The sequence below is a fragment of the Balaenoptera acutorostrata genome, chromosome 9, assembly GCF_949987535.1.
Source record: "Balaenoptera acutorostrata chromosome 9, mBalAcu1.1, whole genome shotgun sequence".
Taxonomy (NCBI): domain Eukaryota; kingdom Metazoa; phylum Chordata; class Mammalia; order Artiodactyla; family Balaenopteridae; genus Balaenoptera; species Balaenoptera acutorostrata.
Genome location: NC_080072.1, coordinates 67,192,183 through 67,215,027, shown reverse-complemented (window position 1 = coordinate 67,215,027; position 22,845 = coordinate 67,192,183). Strand labels below are relative to the sequence as shown.

The following is a 22,845-nucleotide window of genomic DNA, read 5'->3' as shown; positions in this document are numbered from 1 at the left end:
CAAACTTAGGCAGTGTGACACAAGTCCTTGCTGTTCATCTCTAAGCCAGGGATTCTTAAACTGTAGCTGTGTCAGGATCCTCTGAAAGGGGATTGTTAAAACATAGATTGCAGGGACCTGATTCAGTAGGTATGGGGTGGGGGTCAGGAATTTGCATTTCTAGCAAATTCCAAGGAGATGCATATGCTGCTGGTCCTTTTGGTCCTGGGACCACAGTTTGAGAACGACTGCTAAGCAATGCTGCTTCTCTATAAACCTACTTATAATGATCTGAGACTAGTACCAAAATCTGGTTTGCATATAAACTGACTTTTATATCATTTTAAATATACCAAATTTTTAGGAATGCAACTTCTAGATAAATCAACAGGAAGGTACTTTGTTCTGCTGGGAACTTGACCAAGAGTTTTCTAGCATGAATAATGGAGGTATGACATTTGAATGACCATCTGATAAGGCAACTGTGACATTCACCAAGTTATTATTATCTCTGGATCTTCATTTCCCAAGAGTAAAATGAATCCATTAGATTATGGGGTATTTGAGTTATAGCTCAGTGAAAGAATTTCTGTTCTCAGAAGAAAGGTACCTGTCAATTTTATTGTGATTCTACAATTTTACATAGAGACATAAAGTGCAAGTATTTGAATGTCTCTTTCTATTTTCCAGTACATTCATACATGAGCCTTTTAGATAATGAAATACATGCGTTTGTATTAGAACTTTACCTAAAATATCTTTTTTTCCTCAATATTTATACCTTTTTTTCTTACTTTTCATGGTCTTATCGGTGAGGTTTTTTTCTGTTTTTATTTTTTTTGAATATCTTTTTGTCTTTCGTATTATTTGGTATTTTCTTTTTATTTTTAAGCAAGTAACATATATGAATTTCATTTCAAAATACCAAAAGGTCTCTGTAAAATATTTGTTATAAAAATAAAACTTTAGGTCTGATCAATTTGAGAATCACTAATTTTTCTCCCTGCTAATGGAGAGAGGGCTAGTAATAGTTTGGGAATTATTAGATTAGTGGAAATAAACTAAATTGAAATTCAAAGTACCTCAGGTTTATTCCTAAATCTCAGTAACTGGCAATGTGATGTTCATCAAGTTATTACGTTATCTCTGGATCTTCATTTCCCAATAGTAAAATGAATCTATTAGATTAAGAGGCTTCCAAGATCCTTTTCGATTTTATTTAGTCATTGAATAGAGATGTGTTTTCAACTTTCTTCACAATTGTTTGTGCTACTTTGGTCATGCCGTCAAAGAAATTTCCAACTTGACTGTTCAGCTCTTCAAAATTGATGATCTAGTGAAAGTTTTAACGTTTTAACAACCAATGACACATTTTCCCAGAGATTAGGAAGGCAATGTTACTCTGTCAGTTTATCTCTAAACAGTAAGTGTGCTAGTTTAATTATATGCTTCAGTTTTTCATCCTAAGTAACGGGGAATAAAACCTAGAAGTAGGGTGTTGGCTCCACCCTTGCCTTTGCAGTTTGTGACTACATTAGAGAGCATTTTCATTTATGAGCTTTCAAGGGAAACGCCTTTTGCCAAATCAAAATTGGTTTTCGAGCCTAGAAACCAAGATAAGGCTATTAAGTACATTTATTTTAACATCCCAGGACACTTCCTAAGTATTTTCAAGCCAGAATTTGGAAGACAAAGGTGAATAATGTGGACTTGCTCCCTTCGAATGCTTACAATCTGGTGGAGAAGGTGGACATCCAAGTATTTATTTGTAACCAGTGTTTTGAGGGCAAAATGTACGTGCCCTAGAGGGCAGGGGCACAGAAAAGTCTGTCTTGTTCATCACTTGTCCTTGATGTTGCACAGGGCCTGACACCTAAAAGGCTCTGTGCACAAAAGGAGCCCCAACTTCCAACAACAGCCAGGAAAGACAGAGGAGCTCTCACAGAAAAGGATGATAATTAAACTGAACGAGGAGGCACCTGGCAATAGTGCTACCTTATAATTACTGGCGATCAGACTGGCACCCTGCAACCTGCTCGTAAGACCAGCATTCTCCCACCAGCTCCCTTCCTCACCCTGGGCGACTTGTTTCCTCTCTCTGGGCCGCCTGCTCTTCAGCTGCAAAACAAGGGCTTTAGTGCCTGTGCGTGTTTGTGTGCGCGCGTGCGCGCAACTAAACCCTATAACGTTAGCAGGCGGAAAAAAATCCTAATACACAAAAACTGCAAGTTTGCACTACAACTGAATTCCCCTGTGGATAACAGGCAAGCAACATTAACAGGAAACCGACAAAACCCAGCAAACAAAAGGAAGTGAAAGTTTTGGAAAACGGAAGGAAGAGTAGTTCTCAAACAGCTGGGCTGGCTCGGGGTCGCACGTAAAATAGTTCTGAGGATAAAATTTAACTGAGTGAGGACGAAGTGGGAAAGACAAGCAAGTAAAAGAAAGCTCCACTAGTTAGGTCGCTCTCTCTCTCTGGGCCTTTTTCCCACCTTCAGTCCCCCCTCCCCCCCGCCTCCCTCACCTCGCTTCTCTCGGTCTCTCGCTGACATTTAGCCTCCCCTCCCCCTCACCTCTCTGTCTCTGTCTCTCTCCCTCTTTTTCTCTTAGTCTCTCTCTCTCTCTCTCCGTTACTTCTCAAGGAGCGAAGGAGCGCAGTCTGGGGCGCGCACGGACCAGCTGTGGCTCAGCAGTCCTCTTCGGAGGTGTCCCTTGGCAACTGAACCTGATGCTGGGCTCTCTGGGCCTGAGGTCCGACGGCCGCCAGGTAACGGGCGCGCTCTCCAGAGGCCCCCACCTAAGGGGCGGCGCCACTGGCAGGCGCCCAGCCCACCGCGGCCCCGAGACCCCGCCCCCCGCCGGGTTGCCGGTTTCCCGCACCTCTATTTTAAGGCACGAGCACAGCAGCGGTGGCCTCAGTCCCCGCCTGCAGTGCTTTGGCTCGCGTCCCTTCCCCACTTCTCCTAAGGGCCTTGCCAGCATGGGTCCCTGGCCCGGCTCGCCGCTCGCCGCCCTCCTGCTGCTCCTCATCCGCGCTAGCAACGTGCACTGCGACACTCCTGCCAACTGCACCTACCCTGACCTGCTGGGCACCTGGGTTTTCCAGGTGGGCCGCAGCGGTTCTCAGCGCGAGGTCAACTGCTCGGTTATGGGTAAGCCGCCGGCGCCCTTGGACCCGCTTCCTCCCTGTGCCTACCCGGGGCTTCCCTTCGGTCCCTGAGCCCTTCTCCCCGCAGCGCCCCCGCTAGCGGGAGGCCGGGAGGTCCTGGCTGGACTTGGGGTCCATGGGGGGCGTGCCCTCTCCCGCTCCAGGGCAGCGACGTCAACGTGGAGCTGCTGAGAACGTCTCACTTCACGCGGTCTTGGTTATTCCCGGGCCCCCAACACTACTTGCAAGAACCTTTTTTCCTCCCCCTTGATTTCCGTTTCTTGTTTTGGGGTTTGTTTGGTTTGTAAGAGAGTTGAGACCGTGCAATCTTATCTCCCCATCCCATCTGCAGTATTTTATTGTGCCAGTGAAAAATGAGCTCAAAGACTCTTGAGAATATAGCTTTTAAAGTTTTCTTTTATTAGGTTGTGGGAAAGAGCCCTTAAGCCCAGAGATTTTGATGTGGACAGTTTCATGTATTGCGGGGGGGGGGGGGGGTAGTGATACCCACCAGGGTTCTTGGCCTTCGCCAATCAGAAATTGACTACAGGCCAGACAAGAAGTTCAGGCAAGGTTTTATTGGGCCCCTGCTGCATCAGGGCTAGTGAGAACAAATAACAAGCTTGTACCTTATATGGGGTGAGGGTAGGGGGTGTTCCATTGGTGGGGGGGAGGGGTGGCTTGGGTTGTTTGCCCACTCCTCTGGGGGTGTTGAGTGCAGGGGGCATGCTCAATACCCAGTGTTTGCTCCAGACACACAGTTTTTGCTCAGGGCTCTTCAGAAGTGGCAGTTAAGTTTTCTGCTTTTTTGTATCTTTTTGTCCATAATGGGGCCCAACTGTGCATGCACGCAGTTATTTTTAGTCCCATATAGTTTCTTTGTATTTTGTTGCTGGAGGAGGTTTGTCCAGGTGCAAGCATTGCAGCACTTCAGCAAAGGGTCCCAGGTCCCAGCCTGTCTCAGTAGTATATAAAAGTTTTTTTTTTTTTTAATACCTCTTTGGCCAATAATTATATTTTGAAATGCCCAGAGCCAAGCACAGTGACTAGCTCATGGAAGGCTCTCAATAAATATCTAGTATTTGAACACTCTGGAACATTCCATATGCCCTCAGATAACATGGCTATCCCAAGGACAAAGAATTTAGTGAAGGGAGAAGGAAAAACACACAATCTTGGGGTCAGGAGAGGCACTCTCGTTCTGCCCAAACCTTTACCACACTGTGGCTTGTGCAGAATGAGTGAAGCTCTCAACTGCAATTTCCTTGTTAACAGAACAGAGACTGCCAGGTCATCTGTCACTAGACAGACTTACTCAACTGTCCAACTCCAAATGACTGTGTGGCATTTCATAGTACTGGGCATTATAACCATTTTCTCTTTTAAAAGTTGAACTTGGAGATCCAAAGCAGAAGGGAGATGAGGATTTGCAGTGTTGTGTCCCATGGAATCTCCTATTTCTGAGCATTAATCTGAAACATGGAAAAATTGTCCAAAGTGTGGAAACCTCCAGACTGGACACAGCAGAACCCTTTTCAGGCAGCCTCTGCCTATATTCCATACCTTTGACCTTAATCTAATCAATTAAAGACACCCGCAGATCTGAGTCCCCATTTTCTGAAGGTTAAAAGTTTAGTTCCATTCAGCACAAATTAGCTGTATAGGATAAAAACCTTGAGTTTGCTGAATACTTTGAAAGGGTTCAGATTCCAAGGTTCTGAACTGTACAGCCATTTAGAAGAAAGATATCCCATTTCTTCTCTGAAGAGATCATTTCCTTTGTTCTTATGATCTGGTAGCAAGTCTTTTTATATTTCCACTTTTTGATTACCATTTTGTCTTCTCATTTCTGCTGGTCATTTTCAACATTCCCCATTTCTCCTTTTCTTCAGTGGAAAAATTTCTTCAGTGTTTGGATGCTCTGGGAAGGTAGTAGCTGTACTTTTTGGGGTCTCTCTGCCTGCTGGGCTACTTGGACATATCTTTTGAGCCTTTGCTTCACATTCTTGCCTGAGACCCCTCTGGGATTATGCAGAGGGAGGCAACAAAACAGGGACTCTGATACATTCACAAGCCAGATCCACCCACATTCAGTAGCATGAAAGGAAAGCAGTTTAAAAATAATGGAAATTATAGAGGAGCTTTTACCTCCCATTGAAGTCCACATAATTTTCCTTTGTTGTGCATTTTCTTTTTTTTAGGACCACCAGAAAAAAAAGTAGTGGTGCACCTTAAGAAGTTGGATACGGCATATGATAGCTTTGGCAATTCTGGCCATTTCACCATCATTTACAATCAAGGCTTTGAGATTGTGTTGAATGACTACAAGTGGTTTGCCTTTTTTAAGGTTAGTGTTGTTGGAATATACATTCATATTTTCAATGATTTGATAACTGAAGCTTCTTCTAATGAGGAGACCCTCAGTATTTTAATTTTAGATTAAGAAGATAACCAGAATTGATACCAATTTTCTGAAGAGAAATTAGATGGTGTAATTTTGCCACTTTATTTAAAATTATGACTTCAGTAGGTTTAAATAAAACACACATCTGTATTTGAGTATGTATGATCCATCTCTATTTAAATTTACATTTTGGTAAGTATGACTAAATTCTTTATTTTCTTTATTACTGCATCTTTATTTCTAATTGTTGCCTTAGTCACTTGGCTTTGTACCGAATCTGTTGGAAAGATAGGGTTTTTATTATTATCTTGAGGTTATTATACTGTCCCTCTTATCATCGTTTGTTAGCTTTGAGAAATTGACCTAAATGACTCATTGAAGTAGTATAATGTACTAAATTTATTTATGTGAATAATTTATTTGACTAAAGTGCGACAGAGATGGAGAGCCTTGGAGTTACTCGTTGGGCTAATTAAAGCAAAAGGTAGCCTAGCCAGCCCAGCTTGTTTTCTTCTCTCACTAGGGAAGAACTATTGTCCATTCTTAAGGTCTTACACATTGCTTCTAATTGCAGACACAATCTAGGGTAAAATAGTTGAGCACAAATTGCAGTCCATCCCCGATATCCGTCTGAAGTTGGAACGTTTCCTATTAGCAGGGTATTAAATGGTTTAACTAAATTGAATATGCAAACCTGAGACTAGCTATTTCTTTTTTTTTTTAATTTTTATTTATTTATTTTTGGGTGTGTTGGGTCTTCATTTCTGTGCGAGGGCTTTCTCTAGTTGCCGCGATCGGGGGCCACTCTTCATCGCCGTGCGCGGGCCTCTCACTGTCGTGGCCTCTCTTGTTGCAGAGCACGGGCTCCAGACGCGCAGGCTCAGTAATTGTGGCTCACGGGCTTAGTTGCTCCGCGGCATGTGGGATCTTCCCAGACCGGGGCTCAAACCCGTGTCCCCTGCATTGGCAGGCAGATTCTCAACCACTGCGCCACCAGAGAAGCCCTAGCTATTTCTTATTCTAAATAAAGTATAAGTAAAGACAGTTTTTCATGGGTTAGTGTCAGTAGCCTTTAAAACATCTGGTAAGAGTTGGCCAATTACAGGAATTTGTGGGAAGGTGAGAGAATGATTCTGTTAAAGATTATGAAAGACAAAGCACCAGCAAAAGACTAATTTCTAAATTTATTGTGATTATTCATGTGGGTTGTGGCTTAATCACTAACTAGGATATGTTGTTAACATCAGAGCCAACCAAATTTCTTAGAATAGTAATGCCCAATACTTTTCTTTTTTTTTTAACTACGAGGACCCCTTCTTAATTGAAAAAAGAAAAGAGAGACGGGAAAAGTTGTCTCCCCTCACCTGGATTGGCTGTCTGATATTCAGCTGGTGGGAACCAATCCATCCATGCTGGCCATTGAGGGCCAGCAGTCTATTTTATTAGTTGAAGGCCATGCTTGACCAGTTATTAAATATTTTTAAATATCACCCCTAGATACTATGTATTTTTAAAAATCATAGCAGTATCTGTATGAGTTTTAAAAATTGTAGTGTGTATGCAATAAATGTGATTCCATCTGAATATAATTCTTGGTCTGCATATTGATGAGCCTAGGGCCTTGTAGGCCTCTTGTAGGTACTCTGTTACAGTCCTTCAAAAGTTCTTTGCCTTCAGGTGGGGACTGAATTGCCTATGGAATTGAGGCACAAGGAAAGAAATATTCAAGACAGTTGTTACCGTGTACCTTCCTCCTTCCTCCACTTCTTCCTCTTGCCCCTCCTTTTTCCCACCATTCCCTTCCCCTTCTCCTTTTGTTGATACAAAATAGATAATCGATATTTATTTAAAACATGAAAAAGAAGTAGAATTCAGTTGAGAAATAGGTTGCATAAATTACTTAAGTACAAGATAGGGTGTAGTATATAAATAGATGAGTGAATAGTTTTACCCATTTGGCTTAGAAGACTTTTCATTCTTCACTTCTGTAGAATTGGAGAAACTGGTGGTGGAACTTCTAATGACACCATTAATTACCTGAGACATAATCAGAAACAGGCAAGGGCAGTTTCCCTCCGGTAATATTTTCCCATCAGTCTGTCTGCTCTCAGCTTGAATAGGAGTCAGGAGATGGTGGGGACAGAGGGAATGGCTGGTAGCTGAATGAGGAATCGGAACACTTCTTTGTACAGTTGACCCTTGAATAACACAGGTTTGAACCGCGTAGGTCCACTTATACAGAGATTTTTTTTTTTCAGTAGTAAATACTATAGTAAATATATACACAATCCGAGGTTAGTTGAATCTGCAAATGGGGATCCAAGGTTGGTTGATTGCTTAGATGTGGGAACCCGTATATTGAGGGCTGACTATAAGTTATAGGTGGGTTTTCAACTACTTGGAGGGTTGGTGCCCCAAACCCTGCGTTGTTCCTTTGTTCAAGGGTCGACTCTCCTTCTCTTTAAATCACAGTATAAGCAAATTTGGTATTTTTCTGTAGCCTCAGAACATTAGTTGCAGGTCAATAAAGGCTTTTGAAAGCCAAATGAAGTTGTTAAGTGTTCTCAACCATATGTGGGAAGAGTCAGTGTATACACTGCTGTAGGGTAGAACCCTACCTGACTATATGCTTCTGGACAGCATTCTCTTATTAGGAATAAAAGTAGAAGAGTGTTCTTCTGCTACTGATTTCAGTGTATTTTTTAAAGTGTCCATTTGACCAGAACCATTATCAGGACCATGTTTTCTTTTCCTCCTAAAAAATCAGCCACTCTGGTCAGTAGTTAGATCATGTGATAAGGATCATAATTTCAATAAGCAGAGCAGAACATACACAAGATACTTGATTTTAAAATTTCTCTTAACACAATCAAGTAGTTCCAGATAAACATATTTTGCAGAGTGATAAAATGCCATGTTCTTTTAGCAAATCCAACTGAAAAAGTAATGGGGAATAGCAGAGTTGAACATATTTAAGAAAAATGATAAAGTGGAGTTGACTTTACATAATAGGGCAGTCAAACACTTTTTGGAGTGATACTTGTTAACATAAAAGGCTTGCTGGATTTTACCGTAAGCCTCAGGGTATTTCCAAAAGTGGTGCTGGGGAATCCATGCTGGGTGTGTAACTCAAGAGAGCTCACCTGTTTAATGAATAAAGCATGTGAGATTTTTTTTCTACAGATTTTAGAAGTATCTTTTCAATGAAAAATAATTTATTTTTAAAAAAGAAAAATTAATCAAAATATAAGCAGTGTTTTACTATTCAAGTTTAGGTGTCTTATGTAAACTACACCATAATCCACTCAACCTACTGCTATTGCAGAAATATCTGACAGATTTTTGCCATTTATACTCTCCACTGTTATTCTACAAATCAGTTGGATTTCCAGGTGTCTCCCTTAACTCATACCAGACCCTACCACTTGTTTCCTTTTGCCCTCTTCAGATAGGCTTTCATGAGGTTGTTTCTTAGAGTTGTTCCTGCTGGTTTGCTAAGCGGGTGTTACATGCAAGGTATTCTATTAGGTTCCTGCTCCGCCTTCTGTTCCCCCAGATCAGCCCGCAGCTCAACGGAACAGACAGCTTCCACATCATTCTCCCTGCATTCCAGCTTCGGAGCAGTCGTGACACCACTTTTATTGCTAGGAACTTGCTTTTATTAAGTTCTACTTATTCAGGCCTCACCTGGAAAATAAGCAGAATTTTTCATGAATTGAGGTTCTTCGACCTTTTTTTCCTTGGTTTTAACTGCTCAAGAAATTGGGAGTGGAGCGGGGATGGTTTTGTTTGTTTTTTTTTTTTTTTTTACATAGGACTTCAAGCTAGATAAAAGCTTGGAAGGAAATCTTGACACTGGAAATTTATACATAGTTTGAGTTAGGCAGGAAGCACTAGGTTTATATTTTTGAAAGACACTTTTTTTCTACTCAACTTCCAGCATAGATTCAGTTATCAGAAGAGTTTGGCGGGGTTACAAACTCAAGTGAATTTAGGGCTCACCCAGGCAGATACCTAAGCATTTAAAACAACTTTTGTGAAACAATAAGGAGTTATTCAACCTATGGCAAAATGGAAACTTACCTAGAGACATTCAGATTCAGTTTTCCTTTAAAATAATGCGCTGGCCAAAATAAAAGACTATCTACACAAGCCAGTTTCTAAGACTATCAAATTTTAATAGCATTACCATTTGATTATAATTGGCACACTCCAATAAATTTGCACCCTTTAAAAGTACCTGCAGATGCAAAACAACCAACCTCTTATATAGAAACACACAATGTAACAAAACAATGTAAAGGATGTTTGATTATGGCTGACTTTGTGATGGGTGGGTAAGCGATTGTTTTTTTCTTCTTTACACTTCTGTGGAATTTGTTCATTTTTTACCATGAGCATGTATAAAGCTCCTCTACACCATCCTCTACCGAATTGCCAAGGAAGGAAGTGGTATGAAACAAACTCAGCTTCAAAGAATACCCTCAAGTTGAATAAGCTTTCTAACCTTTTACTGTTTCTCATTTTACTTTCTCTGAGGCTGTAAAAGGGGGCAGTAGCGAATGAACTCAGGTTTTATTTTGACATTAAGCTACTCAAGGGCTGAAGATGCATAGAAGGGAAACTAGACTCATTAGGCTGAAAACTGAATTTGGGGATAGTTAAGCAGACTTCACTGATTTCTAATTGAGTTTTTGTTTGGGACCTACCAGTCTTAGTAGAACTATAAGCTAAAAACACTACTGTGAGTATTTCTAAAGCAGGTTGGTACTCAAAACAAGAACAGTATGTTGGGAAATCCATACCAGAGGATTTATTTACCCATTTTGTGTGCTAGTGACTTACAAATTTCAAGCTTGTCACAACAGTTAGAAATGTGAATCATGTGTTCCTACAGTAAAGGATTTGGGAGTCTCGTGCGATTTTTCTGTTGTGCCTTCTGGGTTCATTTTTAAGATATAACAAACTTTCAGAATATTTGTTATTGGGATAGATTTACCTGTTTTATTATAGATTCAACACATCAAGATGAGTTTGTCTTTTTTTTAAAAAATAACTTGATTTTTACTTTTAAAAGTGTTTAAATTGAGGAAAAGAATCAGAAGTTAAGCACTTAACACATGTCTAGCTATTTGTTTTCTTTCATGATGTTGCTTAATCTCAACGTAATGACTCAGTTTTCCATTGTAAACCCTTCGTAGGATGTCACTGATTTTATCAGTCAGTTTTTCATGCAACTGGGAACTGTGGGGATATATGATATGCCACATCTGAGGAACAAACTGGGTGAGCTCCATTGAAATATTTTTAACTTTCTTATTAAAAGCAAGCTTCCCTCCTCCTTGGTGGCGTATGCAAATTAATGTTTGTTTACTCATCAGGGAGAGGAAGATGGAGAACAGAGAAATTATGGTTTTCTTATAGATTTCTTGCTTGAGCCTGCTTATTTGCTACTTCTGATCTGCCTGCACTATTTTCATATTAGTATGTTCTGTTTGCACACATCAAATTAGCTTTCTCAAGCATGATGCTCATAATGTAAGTGGACATGAAACCAAAAAGATAAAGACCCAGTTAAGGAAAGGTTGGCTCAAATTCAATTCACATCCTTGAAGTAGCTATGCTGCCTGAGGTTGCTCATTCTTTTCTAAAAAGACTCAAGAGGGACCCATGTGAACCATGGCATTTTAGTTGTCTTCCAGTAGAGAAGGTGGCTCTTCCAGAGAAATTGACGTACCTGTCAGTTATCCCTTTGAGACATCACCTACCTTTTTCTAAACTGGTTCCTTCTCAGAACAGACTATTGACCAGGGAGAAGAGGATCTTTTTCACTCTGTACATTCTCCTCACACTTTCAGAATAGATGTTTTAATCATTGCTCTCTCTGGATCCATAAATTTAGATGTCTAAAATTTTGATGGAAAAATGGGTGGTTAGAGAGAAAAAGTTGATAGGGACTTACCCTCCCTTACATTTCATAAACAAATTTTCCCCTTTCCCTTCCTCTTTTACTTAGCTCTTAAGTAAGGAAGTAAGATATGAAAAAGGGAACTGGGGCAAGTGTTGAAAGCACCATAGCCTTATCCTGTATCAGCGTTTTTCAAACTGTTTAATGGGCCAGCGGTGGCCCACACATGTGCCAGGAAGGAATTGCTCATAAGTTGTATCACTTCATCTTGTTAAGCTTTAAAGGTTGTTCTAGGCAGCCACTAATAACACATCAAAGTGAAACTTAGAGCTGAAACCAATAAGCTCTTTCTTCTGAATTTATTTCTGGTAGTTGAATAAGTGTAGCCTGCATTAAATAGTTTCCTTTCAGAACTTCTCAAAATCTTTAATATACTGTATGGTGGTAGCTGAGGAGGGAGGTATAATAGGAAGGTTTTCTAAAATAAGTTTACCATTATTTCCTCACAAAAATTTAAGGTATTCTCAGAATGCAGCTTACAAAATTCTGTCTTAAAACTTTCATTCTTTCTCCTTATTAGGGAGATGCTTCTACCAGCAGAAAAGACTGACCCTAGTATTTGCTCTGTAAATGGGATAAATAGCCTTGTACCTAGAAATACTGATCGAAGTAGCATTAAGCCTACATTGAGAATTTGTAAGGTGTACATGTTATTATGTCTCGGTTGCTAGATTAGCCTCTTTATTAACTACATTTCAAAACTATATTAGGCTTATTTGGTAGCATTTAATTTAAAATGCATCTGCATGTGCTTCTTGAGCATGTTGGCTGCATGCACAATATGTATTGCTTAAGCATTCAGCTTTTGAGAATGGCGACTTTTTGTGAATGTCTTAAATAGCATTAAAAAATACCAGCATCTGAAATACTAAATACTAGTATTTTTTTTTTCACTTAAAGAAATTAATATGTTTAAATTTTTAAGAGACAGTATGATCCTTGTTGGCTTGTAACTCTAGTTTTTATTGTCTTTTAGTTATTAAATAGAGCATCTGTTGAGGGCCTCTTTTAAAACCACAGCCAAAAACAGACTTTGGGGCTAAGAGGCAAGAGGCAGAGCAGCATGCGGCAGTGGACCTACCTACCTCTAACAGCTAGCAGAGGCCTCTAGCAGCTACAGTCCCTTCTGGAGTCTTTATGTGCATGTAACATACAAAGGAGTCCTGGTAACCTACCTCCAAGGCAGCTGCCCTCCTGAACACTTCCTTGGAAAGCAGCAACTGCCATTTTGGAATGTGAACAACCAAAGACCAAGCAGGAAAAAGAAAAAAAATCTGGAAGTCTTAGGTGGCTTCACCATTCAGCCTTTGAATAAAAGGAACAATATGCAACACACATTTCTTTCTTATTTTCTCTTTTGAAAACTCTTCTGTTGAAATGATTTTTTCAGACTGCTTTTAGGACTTATTTGTTTTATTTTGTTAGCAGTGCAAATTTTACTCACAGTTAAATGGACTTCCCAAGTGCCTTCTCTTTCTCTAATGACCTTGAGGAACCCCAACACCTATTATAAGAATAAAATTAGGCTTCAGCATATCTTGAGATGCACAGATACATTATGGGTGGGAAGATGGTCCCAGGGGGACATGTTTGGGGGAGGAGGCTTTCTGAGATAAACCAAACCGCTGAAGGGTCTCTTTTTATAGATCATAGATCTGCAGTACCCCTGTCCAGAAAGATGGTATGATTAATACATTTTTTGGGGGTGTTTTTTACAATTAGGTGCCAGCCTTGTGCTAAGAACTTGACATGCTTTACGTTACAAAAATCCCATGAAGTAGATATTACTAGCTTCAATTTTCAGATAGGGAGAATTAGTCTCATACAGTGCTTAAACTCACACAGCTTCTAACTGTAGAATGATATGGGCTATTTGTCAAGTTTGTTTCACAAAGAAGTATTGGTACTTGAAGTCACATTTGGGCAGGTTTTCTGGTGAATCCTAGTCTGTAAGCATCACAAATGTTAGTTCAGTGCACTGCATTGGCTCTTGCTGAAATTTTAGGAGAAGAATTGGCTTGAACCTTAGATTTCCATACCAAATGAGGCTACTGACTTTCTTTCCTAAGCCCAGATCCCTTATTCAAGACAAAAATTTACTTTCTCCATCTCTTTTTGGTTCTCCAAATTGAAGGAGAGCTTTGTAAACTTCAAATTAAGTACACTTGCTAAATTTACTTCTCTTAATTACACTATTGTTCAAACTGATTGCTGTCTTTTAGGTCTTTCCTGCTAAGGAACAATGGACTAGTTTCCTCCTCATTTGTTTAGAGCTGATTAAACATCAGCCTTGGCAAACCAAAAATGTGGGGCTACACCTAATTCTTATTGTCTGGGAGGACTTGTCTGCATCCCTGGAATTGCTTCTTGAGTGGAGGAGTCTTTCTCTAGATAGTAGGTTGTCATCATTACTTTATTGGTTCAGATAATTATTTATATCATTTGAGAGGCACTGGTCTGCTGTTTTGGGAAGGTTATATCTTATAAAAACTAAATAAGAGTACATCCGACTGCCACCTGGATACTTTCTTCTATCCTGATAATTCTTTATCACTCAGGATCTTGATGCCACCTCTGTGAAATTCCCCACCTTTCTCCCTTACTGGGAGGAATGCCATTATTTTGGTTCCAATTATACTTTGCAGGTATCTCTGCCCTGGTAGTACTAACTCTGCTGTAAATGGAATGACTTGATAGCGTGTCATCTTCTTCCAGACTGAAGATCTGTGTATCTTCAGCACCTAATGCATGTAGAACTTTATCTTGGAACTTTAGTTTGGAAAATTATCCACATTTCTTTTGTCTTTTCAAAGACTTCAGAAGTAATGCCAGCTTACAGAGAATTAATTCTATAGGGTTCTAGAAGCCAAAATTAGGAACGGTGCTATGTTTATATTTTTGGTCCTCTGTTCTAAAAAAAATATTAGGTTACATAACTTACAGGGTTCTGTAAGAGTTGTGTGTTTTCAAACTGATTGTCCGGATGTAAATACTGACAAAGCAACCCATGTGTTTAAGAATATATTTAGCAAGGCATCTAAAATCACCCCTACTAAAGTGTTTTTTTCCCCCTGTTTCTTTGAGTATCTTTGCATCTAAATGTTTGTTTTGATTATGGAAGAGAAAACTTGGGTACAAAATTGCAGGTATTTGTGTTAGTAGGCCCCATAATAGATTACTGTTTAGCATTCTCTGTTGTTAATAGCCTGTTTGTCCTTTCCTCTGGCCTTTAAACTCCTTGAGGGCAGTGATCAACGCTGTATTAATGACCATTTTATTCCTTATGTATAGTTCAATATGTGATAAATAATAGGCCTTCAATAAATATTTGTAAGAGAAAGAAAATTGAATGATATACCATTGTGTTGTTCTGTTGTTTTATTGTTGTGTTTCTGAAAGTATCTTTACCTTTGTGTGCTTAGAGGCTGTGGTGGACCCTCAGGCCATAGTTGTTGAATGACTTTGTAGAAAACAGATGAGACTTTAACATTTTATTCTGCTTATATATTATATTTTAATTTTTGTGTGAGACTGTAGAGGCTAAGATAAACCTCAGAGTTAAAAATAGTAAAGTTCTAACTTTCAGAATTACTAAAAAGTAAATTAGCTGTCAGGGGAAATAGTGAGCTTTATCTGTGACTGCAGTGGTTCCCCAAAGCCTGGATAACCAAGGACTCAAACTAGCCTAGGGTGCTGTGGGTTGTACCCCCCCCACCTTAAGAAGCACCAGCTAAAGGTGAGAGTCGATGAACTCTAAGATTTCTTCCAACCTTACAGTTTAAGAGATTATGAGCAAGTAAGTGAGGAATGAGCCAAGGGACTTTGTCTACCTTGCTGGGTGTCAACTTGCTGTTTTCTTAACTGGTTCTGGAACATATGTTTTGGTTTAAATGGAACATCTTTTCAGCCCTGGAAATAAATTTATGATCCTCCATTTTCATATGTAAATCTGATTGCCAGTTCCTTCAGTAAAACGCTGGAGGTTATTTGGTTGCAACCACTGCAACAATTTCCTGGCAGTTTCACAATTCATTAAAATTCAACTTTTTAAATAAATGGTTAAGTCTGGTTAGTGGGCAGAAAAGGAAAGCTAATCCTTGAAACTGACAGGGAAGTTTGTTTCTGAGGTAAGATGTGACACTCTTGGTTGGGTTGGAAAAATATCAATTTAGGAAAATATGCCTTGTTCTCCTTTGTTGCCATCCAATGGCTTCATTCACACTCCAGACCTGACAGCAGATGGAAGCAGTTAATTTGCACTTATGTAGACATATACAGTAAACAAACGGCAAAAAATTGAAAAAACACTCTTTGTTCTTCAGTATTACTGGAATGTAATCTCTCTATATGTATGGTGTATCATCAAACCATTTAACTTCATGCAAGGTGTTCTTTTCTGAAATGGTGAATGATATTGATGGATTAGACCTAGATGTCCAAATTTTTAACAGGTATTCCACAGTATGTATACATACATTTAAAAAATTATATACATGCACTACTATACTAACATGTTTGCTATCGAACATGAAATAATATTAAATGATTAAATATTTGATTTACTTATTGTCACAAAAGCATGTCCTGCCAAAATATATCTCATTATGATATTCTTTGGAAACAATGTAAAACTATGTTTCATTATCATGATTTTGTTGCCAAAAGCAATGTAAGGATTTCTGTTATCCCATCATTTTTATTACTGCGAATTTTCAACATTTGGAAACAATTTTCTAGTTAAAATGTTTCAAGTAAAGAATTTTAATTTTGACACATTTTGTTAAAAGTATGAAAGTGTCACTGGTAGAGTTTAGAAGAATTACTGTTTGGTATTTAAATGATGTTAAATGATGTTTGGTGTTAAATGATGACAATTCAATGGGCAAATTTTAAAACGGAGACATTTGCTCTATTGATAAAACAGATTAAAAAGTGAATACCACAACGATGGAACCATTTCAAAACATGTTTTCAAAAACTCGTACCAGGAATAGGGCAAATGTAAGCTTTGTTATTTTCTTATGTTTTCTTATATTTACATCATTAGTATTTGCAAATCCTGGTTTCTTTGCAAGTATTATTTTAAGCCACTTGTTCATTTTGTGCGAGTTAGCTTAATTACATCAGATGTACATAAGTGAGTTTAAGCAGGCACATGTAAAAGGGAATGTGCTGTGTCCTAATAACCATCTTTAGGCAGCGTACTGCATATAACAGGTGAACATCTGACATTGGAACTGAGTGGGGTTATCAGTGTTGCTTTGTATATTAAATAATAGTGGAGGTTGGTTTTCAATTTTATTTCTATGTTACAAATAGAAATAGAAATTATAAGATTTTTCTTTCTAATATTTTAATGGATTGTCTTCTCATTTTGGAAAATCACTTGTTGACAGGATAAAACCCGTATCAACTGCTCAGTTGACAGTTTGGGCTAGAGTATAAGTTCTTTGACAGCATGAGTAAAGTCTTAAATGGCTTTGTATCCCATGTGGTAACAGTTGGTAGTGTTTATATTGTTACTTGTTTAGTGTTTTATAACTTTTTAAACTCCTCAAACTTCAGTGTCATCCTTATCCTCGATAGGAATCCAGTGAAGTAGATATCATTCCCATTATCAGCTGAAGAAACTGAGGCTCCTTAGTTGTGACTTGCTCAAGGTTACGTAAATGATAAGTGGCAGAACAGGGATTTAAAGGGCAAAGTCCTTTTTTACTAAAGTGCATTTTTCTCATAGCTAGTGCATTACATAAAGGAAGTATTCAAATATTTGCTAAGTATAATCAGGAAACCAGTGGAACAAAAGGTATAAGTGGTTTTTTCCCCCCCTTAGTGTCAAAAAGCAGTTGAGAAAGAGATCCAGGATAAATAACTTAAGTTCTAAAATATCCCAACCTTTTCTTTTTCAATTGGTTAACATTAGTAGGTAATTGGATGGAATTGGAGAATTGATAAGTGAATGGGAAATTGAAGAAAGGTGGTTTCAAGAATGTTTGGCAACCCAGTGGTAATCTTGAAGAAGCAAATGGAGATTTACTGAATCCTAGTAGTTTTCTAAACTCAAGTGCTAGGGTTTGGAATTTCTTCAGATTTTATGCAATTATCTACTTGTTGCAATAGAAGTTGGCATAAATGAATAGAAACTTAAATTATGCCATCTGTGCAAGGCAGTATTCAGAGACTGATGTTTATATAAATAAAATAAATGAAAACCCTTAGAAAAAAAATTAAGCTACATTTCAAGCTGGATAGTGTGGCCAAAACTTCAACTTCTTAATTGGTAATAATGTCAGAAATCACAAAAGATGCATTTTACAATAGCAGGAAAAATGACAAACATTGAGAACATTCAAATCAAGAAAATAACGGGGGCACAGTGTGTGGTCCTCTCAAATTAAGGTACTGAGTACTTGGCTTCTGGGGGGGTTAAATATCTTTTCTACTAAGTTGTAGCTGTCCTGCATAGTGGTATCACAGTCCTGTCCTACCTTTCATAAGGTAATTTCAGGTTCTAAAAGAAGACTGAATTGTTTTAGACTGGGAAAACTACAGAATAAAATAAAATAAAAATTTTAAATGGAAAATAATTCCATCAATTTAATGTATAAGAAGTGGTACATAAATGGATAGCACCTCTTAGTAATTTGCTTAAGTAAAAACAGTTGTAGTGTTTTAGGATTATTTAGGGTTACTTAGAATGTATAAATATTCTATATAAGTAAGGAGTATGTCTAACTTATTTACCTGGCTTTGTGAATAATAAATAAGAAATCCACAGATGTAAGGACTGTGTAATTAGGAAACTTGAAGGGATATTTTGGAACTTTCAGGTCAATTTAAATTTACAAGTAGGGAAGCTGAGGTTTGGGGAGGAAAACTGACATTTCTGAAGTAATACGAGAAGTCAGAACTTGGGTCTCTGTGACCCACTTCTATTTACTGATTGATTGATTGATTGATTGCTGGCTGTGTTGGGTCTTCGTTTCTGTGCGAGGCCTTTCTCTAGTTGCCGCGAGCGGGGGCCACTCTTCATCGCGGTGCGCGGGCCTCTTACTATCGCGGCCTCTCTTGTTGCGGAGCACAGGCTCCAGACGCGCAGGCTCAGCAATTGTGGCTCACGGGCCTAGTTGCTCCGAGGCATGTGGGATCTTCCCAGACCAGGGCTCGAACCCGTGTCCCCTGCATTAGCAGGCAGACTCTCAACCACTGTGCCACCAGGGAAGCCCCTGACCCACTTCTTTTAATTATAAATTTCTTTTAATTATAAAAGTGTCACACTTCTTTTAATTATAAATTTTTCTAAGTTTCTTGTGTTATTGTTTAAATAGGACTTGGCATTTGTTGTTCTTTCTATTATTCATTTATTTATTCACTCATTCAATAACTAATTGCTTTCTAGTGCCAGTGTCCTAGTTAATGAATAAACAAAAAATCCTCTTCTCACAGTGGTTATGTGGAAAGAACAACCCTCACAGGCTATGAAAATTAAATGGGTTAGTATATATAAAATACAACCTATGAGGTTGAGTCTGTTATCATCATCCTGATTTTATAGATGAGGACATTGAAAGTACAGAGAGGGTAAGTAACTTGTTCAGAATCACACAGCCAGTAAGTGGCAGAGCTGGATCCAGTCCAGGTAGTCGAAGCTGCAGACCACGTCCTTTACCTCTGCCCTGTATCAAAAACCCTTGACAGAAAGGGTAAAAAGACTGGACTAGCCAGGACAACATAGACACCTGAATAGTGGGAAATCACCATTAGGGCTACTGGAGAATTTAGGTGACCCCTAAAAAGGGTCTTGGGCAACAATTTGGATCTGACTCATGAGAGCCAATTACTTTCCAGCCTTTTTTTTTTAAAAGGAAATAATGAATAAAGCAATGATTCTTGTAACCTTTAAACTCATATTTTAATTCTCTGTTCTCTAACTTTGCAAAGTCACTTTTTTTTTTCCCATGAAAAACATAATGCCTATTATCCCGAAAGATCATTGTGAGGCTCACATGATATAGATGAAAACCCTTTGCAAATTGCTTAAGCCTTTCCTGCATGGTTTCTAGGTATCTCCTCTCCATGTTTTTGGCAATTGACCTGTATGTTTATTTCCCTAGCACTTTGTGAGAAGACAAAGTGTATGAAGAAATGTTGCATGGTATTTGGGAAGAATGCTTTGTTATAAATTCTAGTTCAACCATCTCTTTTAGGTCTCTTTTTTTGTCCCCTGAGACTGTATTATCTTTATGTTCTCTTGAACCTCTAAGATTTCTGAGTAATCTGTAAAATGTTTATAAAGTATGATGTGATAGGTAAATGGTAAGGTCCTGTAGTTCTGTAATATTGATGGTGAAGGGTATAGCGTTGTTGAACAAATATGAATGGTAAGGATCTTTAGCACAATCGGTCATGTTTCAGTGATATTTTTCCCCCTCCAATCAAAATAACAAATCAGCCTTTCCCTCACAGGGGAAGTTCATTTGGTGTTAGCCATCATGCTTATAAGTTGTGCCAACTAGGTGAACAAAAACCACACTGATGAGAAACATGGGGCCCATTTCTTCTAACTTGAATGCCCCTGACTCTTTTGGTACATTTGGAAAGTCATTTCATCTGTGATCTAAATTTTCTGCTTAGGTGGGGAAATTTCCCAGGCTTTTTCAAGCATGGTTAACTTGCTGGACCACATGATTTGGGTTCAAATAAATAACCACATTATTTACATGTTTATTTATTTCGTTGAATTCCCAGCGTCTTAAGGTCTGGGGCTGCATCAATACATATGTGCATGTGTGCCTAGCACCTAGCACCTAGCATGATGCCTGGGAAATATTATGTGGCCAATAAGCATTTGATAAATAAGTGAAAGAACTTAGCAAAGTACAAAATAGGTTATATAAATCATGGTTTTTTTCAGGAAGTGTAATCATAATCCTAGACAGGTCAGAGTTAGTCTCTAGCAACATCTGGACCATCCTTCGTAGGTGTCCTCTTCTAGGGCTTTGTAGGCTATGTTTCTTATCCTTAGGAAATAGGAATATTTTTTAAAGTGATGAATTTCACGAAATGTATATAACTATCTTCATTTTGTAAATAACCAAGAAAATCTGACCCAAAGACCATTTTCACCTTTCATTTTTTAAAAATCGTATTTCATAAAAATTTTACTTATTTGCACTCCACTTAAGTACTATTTTGTAGTTTTTTCCCTCTTAATACATCATAGGTTGTTTTTCTTTCTTTCTTTCTTTTTTTTGGCTGCACCGCACAGCTTGTGGGATTTTAGTTCCCCAAACAGGGATCGAACCTAGGCCCTTGGCTGTGAGAGCGTGGAGACCTAACCACTGGACCACCAGGGAATTCCCATGTTTTCTTTTTTTTTTTTTTTATTGTTCTATGCAGAGAGGTCAGCAAACTTTTTCTTAACAGGGTCAGATAGTAAATGTTTTAGGCTTTGTGAGCCTTATGGTCTCTGTGGGAGCTCCTCTATCCTGCTGCTGTAGCACCAAAGCAGCCAGAGATAAGATATTCAATACTATAAACAAGTGGGTCTGGCTGTGTTCCAGTAACACCGTATTTATAAAAGCAAGCAGCCTTCCCTAGCCTCTTCTACTGTAATGAACATCTTCCTGTGTTTAGCCTTTTTTTTTTCATTTATGTGTATTTGACAATTTCTACAAGTGCATCATACGAGGTTGCCAATATCGAACAGTTTTTGATCTATAAAAATAGTAGTTACAGATAGTTCAGCATAATAAATATAAACTTTATTAACCTTTTCACGCAACATACCCTCTGGTGTTGCAGCCTGGTCATGTCCTAGGGGCCTTTATTTCAGTGTTCCTGTATCCTGAGTTGGGGCTTTAACAGGGAAATAAGGAGTGGTGAGCCAAACTCATGCTAGTGGAGATATTCTTAGCCAGAGGTAGGGAGACTGGCTTCACAGTGTTATGAACCACCAAGGAAGAAGCAAAATGTACATATGAATAGCCCAAAGTAACTTATCTTGTGTAGCTTAGTGGCAGTGAATCCCAGGATTCAAACCTAGCTCTTTTGAATTCTAAGGCCATACATTTTTAACTCTATGCCTCAATATGATTTGAATTCAGAGTCCGATGCAGTAAGGTAGTTTTACCTTTAAGTGTAGTTTAGTCTACACATTCTTTTAAACTTGGGGTTTGCAAACTATAAGTCTGTTTTTGTAAATGAAGTTTTATTGGAACACAATGTAGTTCATTCACTTATGCATTTCCTGTGTACCTTTCACACTGCAGTGGTAGAGTTGAGTGGTGACGACAGAGGACTGATAACCTGCATTTACTGTTTAGCCCTTAAAAAGAAGTTTGCCACCCCCTCAGCATAGGTAAAGTAGCATCCATTATATTAGATTGAGTCCACAAACTACATCTTGAGGGCCAAAACCAACCGTGTACTTTTGTAAAGAAAAGCACTGAAACACAGCTGCTTGCCGTGCTGATTCGTTTGTGTTGCCTTTGACTGCTTTTGTGCTTCTGCTCCGTTAAATTAAGTCAATGCCTGAAATTGTCTGTATCCAAGTCCCTTCATAAAGAAATTTAGCGTGCATTGTTTTCCTTTCTTCCTCCCATGCTCTCCGCTCTCATTCTGGATTATATATCCTTCCTCCATGAGGACATGTTATAACATGAGGGTTTTTAGGCTCTGGAGCCGAAGCATCTGAGTTCAGATCCTAGATCTATCACTATATACAGTTGACCCTTGCACAACATGGGTTTGAACTACGCGGGTCCACTTATATGCAGATTTTTTTCCCATAAATACGTACTTCAGTACTACATAAGCCGAGGCTGGTTGATTCCTTGGAGGCAGGGCCCAGGATAGGAATGGCTGACTATAAAGTAGTATGTGGATTTTCCACTGTGCAGAGTCGGTGCCCCTGCGTTGTTCAAGGGTCAACTGCAGTTATTTTTCAGTGTTAACATCGACATAAGACAATGGGCCATATTAGTGAAATAAAGTAGAGAGAATATTTAATAATCAGGTTACTTTAACTTCCTCATGATTAGAATATGCTAATAAATTGGGAGGTTAACAGAAGAAAAAATTTTCACCATATGTTCTTGTATTTTGCTGGAATATATCTTCCCTGAGTGGAAAAGTATAGTCTGACAAACTGAGCAGAATTTTGTTTCTGTCACTTCACAGCTCTGTTACCTTAGGTAGGGGCTACTTATCCTCTCTGAGCTGAACCTCCACTTACGCACTGGTAAAATGGGAATATTGGTGCCTGTCTCCTCATAGGCTTAATGAGGTAACTTTTGTAAAATGCCTGGAATGGGGCAGATGCTCTAGAAATGTTAGTTTCTTTCC

The 22,845-nt window shown here is 38.8% G+C and overlaps 1 protein-coding gene and 1 long non-coding RNA gene across 4 annotated transcripts in view; one reads left to right on the top strand and one right to left on the bottom strand.

The window, feature by feature from the left end:
• The window catches only part of LOC103017678 (uncharacterized), an 83,656-nt gene extending 81,021 nt beyond the window's left edge, over positions 1-2,635 (bottom strand). Inside the window, exon 1 of the long non-coding RNA XR_009009252.1 lies at positions 2,553-2,635. This is a non-coding gene — a long non-coding RNA (uncharacterized LOC103017678). The remainder of the gene's footprint in view (positions 1-2,552) is intronic.
• Positions 2,636-2,707: 72 nt separating this feature from the next.
• CTSC (cathepsin C) overlaps positions 2,708-22,845 on the top strand; it is a 40,809-nt gene continuing 20,671 nt past the window's right edge. Inside the window, exons 1-4 of one of the 3 annotated variants that reach the window (XM_007168480.2) lie at positions 2,708-3,131; positions 5,329-5,474; positions 10,733-10,817; positions 12,476-14,854. In XM_007168480.2, coding sequence (XP_007168542.1) covers positions 2,708-3,131; positions 5,329-5,474; positions 10,733-10,817; positions 12,476-12,486 — 666 coding nt within the window. In that variant the 3' untranslated portion in view covers positions 12,487-14,854. Of the gene's footprint in view, positions 3,132-5,328; positions 5,475-10,732; positions 10,818-12,475; positions 14,855-22,845 lie in introns of those variants that run through there. The other 2 variants (XM_007168479.3, XM_007168478.2) reach the window with 2 other exon arrangements.